Source organism: Gavialis gangeticus, unplaced genomic scaffold (genome assembly GCF_001723915.1).
Source record: "Gavialis gangeticus isolate Ggan-Ray unplaced genomic scaffold, GavGan_comp1, whole genome shotgun sequence".
In the NCBI taxonomy this organism is placed as follows: domain Eukaryota; kingdom Metazoa; phylum Chordata; order Crocodylia; family Gavialidae; genus Gavialis; species Gavialis gangeticus.
The window spans coordinates 339,404-344,876 of record NW_017728997.1 but is presented as its reverse complement, the minus strand read 5'-3'; the positions used below and the strand labels follow the sequence as shown (position 1 = coordinate 344,876).

The window sequence follows — 5,473 nt, the reverse complement described above, 5'->3', positions numbered from 1 at the left end:
AAAGAGAAAACAGTCTTCTCAATTAAAACTGGAGAAGCTTCCCAGTGTGACAGAGACCAAAATCAGATAGCATCTCTAAATCCTTTTGAAGATGAGGCAGCTAATGCTCTAATAGATGAAGACCTTACCAACCCTTTTGCTGAAGATGCTGCTCAAGTGACTTCTTTCCCCACCAAAGCCCTGCATAATGATAAAAAAGAATATAATCCATTTGAAAATGATGAGGAAGATGAGGAAACAAATGGGGCAGCTGTGAGTTCTCCAAACCCTTTTAAGGATGATAGAGACCCATTTCAAAAGGGTAGGGGTGTTCAGAATTCTGGGAATCCATTTGAAGAGTCATCCTCCACCAATCCCTTTGAAGTTGATGATGAGGAGATCTTGGGGGAGGAAGTTATAGAAGAAGAACTGCTTCTCCAACAGATAGATAATATTAAGGCTTACATCTTTGATGCCAAACATAGTGGACGGATGGATGAGGTGGAGGTACTGACAGAGAACTTGAAGGACCTTAAGCGTACGTTAGCAAAGCAAAAGGAGAAATCCAACTGCTGAAACTAGTATCTTCACAGAAAAATAACTAGTCCACTGTTTAATGCTGGTGCGTGGAACAAGTGGAATTATAAATAAGGAGCACAGGTTCCAAGAGGGAATTATGAAAATCTTGAATTTTATGCACTTTTGTTTAGGTGTTTCCACTACTATTCAGACTTGGGGAATGAAAATGAGGAAGGATGCTAGTGCTATTGTTCTCAGACATATGTTTTAATGAGAATTTTTAAATTAGTTTGGTTATAACCACATTTTAAAATGTTAATTATTCCTATCACATGCTTATTTCTGGTCAGAATTACAAACTGCCAGTGGGGAAACCAGTGGTTGAGAAGTCTGACAACAGAAGTCTGACTGCCATCTTTCCCTCTGATTTTGCTGCAATATTATAGACTGGCCTTTCAAATTAATACAAAACCAGAACTAGTACCAGGAGTTCTATGCATCATCTCTGTCCCCTAAGAATAATGCAAGTGAGGCTAGCTTAAAATGCCTTCATATTGTAGAAGAAAGTGCTGTTACAAAGCAGGCTGCTACAGTTCTTTAAGCTGCAAAATACAAGGCTTTCGAACAATTTGTGCAATGTAAACGTTTAAAGGGATTTTAGGGATATAAGAGAACATACATAAGTGATCCCCTAAGTGTAACTTTTTTTGTTTATAACAATTTCCAGGGAAGCTTTGATGCTGCCATTTTGTTTCTCCATCTTTTTAGCTACTGACATCTGTTCTGGGCCCAAATGACAGGAATAAAAAATAGAGGTCTGAACTGTGTTTAGGGGAGAGCTGTTCCTGGAGAGAAATAGAAATCTAGCTTCCCCATTTAGGAGGAGAGCAGCAGCACCATTTCAAGCTGTATGGAGGAAAACTTTGAATTCCTAATGACTTCTTTGGAAGCTGCACATTCCTTTAGTCTGTGGGTGACAGAATGATCATGTGTGTCCTACCTGTGAGACTGGAACCCTGTTGATGTAGCACTCCAGGGACAGAAACCTTGTGTGCAATGGGAAAGCTGAAAAGCTGCTGTACTGGAATATTGTGAAAAAGTTGGGACAGAGTTTGGGATTCATAATGCCTTTCAGCCATTTGATTTGAGACCCGACTTTTATTTCCTTTTAAAGGGAATCAAACTCAACTGCCATGCCTAAGAAGAATGAATGTATTTTAACTTCCAAGCAGACGAGGCTTTGTTAGGATCTGCGTGAGTGATGCCCAGAATTAGACACTTAAATTCTGGTACCTACATCAAGATTTGCTTCAATGGGAGATGCAACAGCCTGTATCTCTGGAAAAAAAATGCATCCCGTTTGTCTCTGTCTTCCACACTTTTAGATTTAGATTTTTCATTTGAGGTACCTGTATGCGAAAGTCTTTTTCGGTCTAAAAGGAATGTGGGTTTTAAAGATGAAATAGAGAATGGTTCAGGCAGACCACATATGACACTACTACCAGTGCACAAACTTGCAGATATGAATGGGTATGGGGCGGAACATTGTTTTTAACTTTATTTCTGATAGTTGAGCTAGCATGGTTCTAACCTGAGCATCACTTTAACCTACACCTCTTAAAAATATTATCTTCCTGCCTAAAATTCACAGTCAGGTTCAGGGTAGCTTCTCATATTTTTTTCCCTTAGGGACACTTAGCTAGTAACTAAATTAAATAGTAATTTTAGAGCAGTTGCGTAGAAAGCAGGTTTTCTAAAAAAATAACTAGTAGCACCCAAAACCTGCAGTTATAAATTGAGCACTTACAGGTTGTGGCATTAAAATTGGACTTTGGGTCTCAGTGGGCCATTTAACTGCATTTTGCACTGGGTTAAACCCAACGTAAGTGAATTGTTTTGTAGGTGTGAGAAACGCATCCATATCTCAGAAATCCTCTGTGGCACCTCTAGGGGTGGCAGTGCAGGGTTCATCAAAGTAGGGAAATGTACATCATGGCTGGTTTTGAGTTTAATCCATCTGCAAAGTGGCTTACAGTTTTAAGGGAGGGAACTACTAAACAGTTACTTATCCAATGCTGAACTGTTCACATTAGAACAGGACTGGTTCTGGCCCATGATTTCTCTTGTTCTCAACTTCAAGATGAAATGACTGGTTCAGCGGCTTCAGCTTTTTACATTGAAAATAGTGGTTTTCTTCCTTGTTGCCAATATCCTGCCTTGTTTGTTTGTATTTTATAGTCTAACACACTAATTACGTATACTTATTGTACCTGTAACTTAATGTATTTTTACAAGCAGATGACATACCATACTAGTGTACCTCATGATCTTGGTCCATGTTAAATGAATAGACTAGATCTTTTATGTTAAAGTGATAGATCTCCAAAGCGAAAACGTCATGGCTGTGTGTGGACTGCTACGGCAATCATGTTGTAAAGCAGAATGAAGACATCCTACCATCAAGTGAAATAACTAGCAATTGACATTTGTTAAACTTGCATGCACTACTCTATACTGAAACTTTGTAAAGAAACTAAATAAAACAACATGTTTATTTTGTTGTGTGCGTGGTAGGTGGAAAGTGTTTTTTAAATGGGGATTTTTTTGAATCCAGAGGATGGGACAGAGGGTCAAATTTACTAATAGTTCTTTAGCCCATAATCTTTAACATACCACCATTTTATGGTATCTTCTTTTGAAATCTATATCCTTGCTTCCTAGTAAGATAAATTTAATTGCACTTCTGCTGATTACATGCTTATTCTTACATCTCTTGCCCCCGTGCGAATGTAGTCAAGAGTTAAACTGAAAAGTAATTTATGTACAGTCATTCTACTTCACACACTTTTCATGGAAAATAAACTTATAGTGATGCCTCCATGTTATGGGGTCATGCAGTTAGTCAGGTTGATGAGGTGACAGGCTTGTTAGCGTCTTTATGGACAGCTGATCCAAGCCTTGGAGTAATTGTTCCTTCACTTATAGTGCAGCAAACATGAGTCTGCTTAGAGCAGTAGTTTTCAACCCTTTTTCATTTGCGGAAACTTGGATGGAGGCACGGGCTCCTCTGAGTTGCAAGCATGGGTACTGAAACACTTTCAGTCTCTCACCTTTTGAAGACACCTCAGTATATAGACCCCCTGGGTCTACAGGTTTAGAAACATTGGCATAAATTTAGTTCTGCAAAAGTGGTCTTTTAGTCTTAATTTTCTTCATCGTACTAATCTCACTGACAAGAATGACTACTTTTGTTACATAATCACAAAGAACTGAACTGTCTTAAGAATGCTATAAGTTCTTAGATAAGTGGGGGGGTCTGCAAATTTTGTTTTTTAAGTGAGTTACTGGAGGTAGCTATACTATGAAATTTCCCATTTTACTGCTGGAAACTGAGGTGGACCTAGCAAGGTAATTATTTTAGGGTCACAGGAAAAAAAAGTTACCGCACTCAAAAAGACTGACTAAAGCCAGAAGAATTTCAGTGAGATGATGTACTCCTTCTACCGCGGCATAAATAGCAATGTTGAAGCACGCCAGGTATAGATGGCAAAATTAATACAGGCTGGAAAAACTTCTTACCACAAAGGGAACAGAATGAAGCCTCAAAGAAAAGTTTATTAAGATACTGTCTTTCACTTGAGTGATGAGCATGAATTTTTACTTCTCTGGTTGGGACTAACCTCTTGGAAACCAAGGCTGATCACGTACTATAGTCCAGTTTGTTTCCTCTCTAGGAAGCTTGAAGGGCAGCAGAACTGCATTTCTTATTCACTGGCAGCAGTTGCTTTGTATTTGCCTGTCATCTCCTTGGGTAGTGGCACTTTTCCTGGGCAGGGCACCTGGCCTTCAATCTCACACACACATTTACGCAAGTGGTACTTCTTGGGGCCAAAGGTGGCAGGATGTAAGACATCATTTTTCAGTTGCTGCTCTCTCTCGAGAGTTTCTCTGGAAAAGAAAAGCCCATCAGCTACTAACAAGGTGATTTCTCCCTTTGCCCAGCTGCTTACACAGAGGAAGAACATTCTGTTCACAGACTGAAGCAGTAAAGTTTCACAGGGAAACACTGCACATCAACCCTTCCAATACACAGATCTGGTCTGTGGAAAGAGCCCTGCTCTTTAGGCTTGAGCAACCTTGTCAAGCCACCTCTCTCTCCCCTTTCAGCATCAGGTTAGCTTCCCTAGCATCAAGCCAACAGAATATACAGTGGTGTCTTGAAGATCTATCCAAGCGAAAGCTGGGCCTGAGTTTGGGAATGCATTTACTTACGTGCTTTTACCAAAGAGTTTTTTTATGTGCTCAGTTATCTCTTTGTTGGTTTTATCTTCAATGTCAACCAAGACCTGCTTGCCACTATCTGCAAAGACAGGAAAAGAAGAGGGTCTCACCAGATGACTGACTGCTTAGCTTAGTGCATACTATTCTGCACATCTGGAATAAGAGAAGGCAATGAAAAAACTGCAGGAACCACTTGGCTATAACATTATCTTACCATGCAGCACTTGTTGGTAGAAACAAAATAATCTCGGTATAGAGCAGTTATGAAAGAGCAAGCAAATTATGTTCTCTTACAGGAATACATAGAACTATGGGCAAGTGCTATGGATGATCTCAGAAGCATTTTGCAAAGGAGGTCGTTCCTCTCTATAGGCTGCTCACAGCACCTGGCAAAGCAGGCTTTGGCCGAGGAAAGGTTATGCCTCTGAGAGTTGGGCTCCCAGGTGCCAGCCTGCCCTGCCTTCTGCCTGACTCCAGCCTCAGCCAGCTGCTGCCCCTCTCCTCCCAGGGCAGAGATGACAAAATGGGGAGAGGAGAAAGTGACCTGCTGAAGATGACACAGGTGATCAGGTACAGGAGCCAGGAAAGGAACCCAGACCTAGGCCTGACAGCCACACTTTCCCCCTTGATCAGGGATCCTAGTCCCCAAGGCCAGGATCTCACCCCCCCCCAATTGGGGATCCTAATTCCCCAA

General features: G+C 40.8%; 2 protein-coding genes across 4 annotated transcripts in view; one reads left to right on the top strand and one right to left on the bottom strand.

The window, feature by feature from the left end:
• Window positions 1-3,058, top strand: part of RBSN (rabenosyn, RAB effector) — a 34,061-nt gene extending 31,003 nt beyond the window's left edge. For 2 of the 3 annotated variants that reach the window (XM_019504643.1, XM_019504641.1), the window contains one exon: window positions 1-3,058. In XM_019504643.1, coding sequence (XP_019360188.1) covers window positions 1-555 — 555 coding nt within the window. In that variant the 3' untranslated portion in view covers window positions 556-3,058. The other variant, XM_019504642.1, reaches the window with a different exon arrangement.
• Window positions 1-5,473, bottom strand: part of MRPS25 (mitochondrial ribosomal protein S25) — a 30,602-nt gene that overhangs the window by 19,609 nt on the left and 5,520 nt on the right. Inside the window, exons 3-4 of the mRNA XM_019504647.1 lie at window positions 4,771-4,854; window positions 4,281-4,446 (exon numbers count right to left, since the gene is read on the bottom strand). Of these exons, the coding sequence (XP_019360192.1) occupies window positions 4,281-4,446; window positions 4,771-4,854 (250 nt within the window). The remainder of the gene's footprint in view (window positions 1-4,280; window positions 4,447-4,770; window positions 4,855-5,473) is intronic.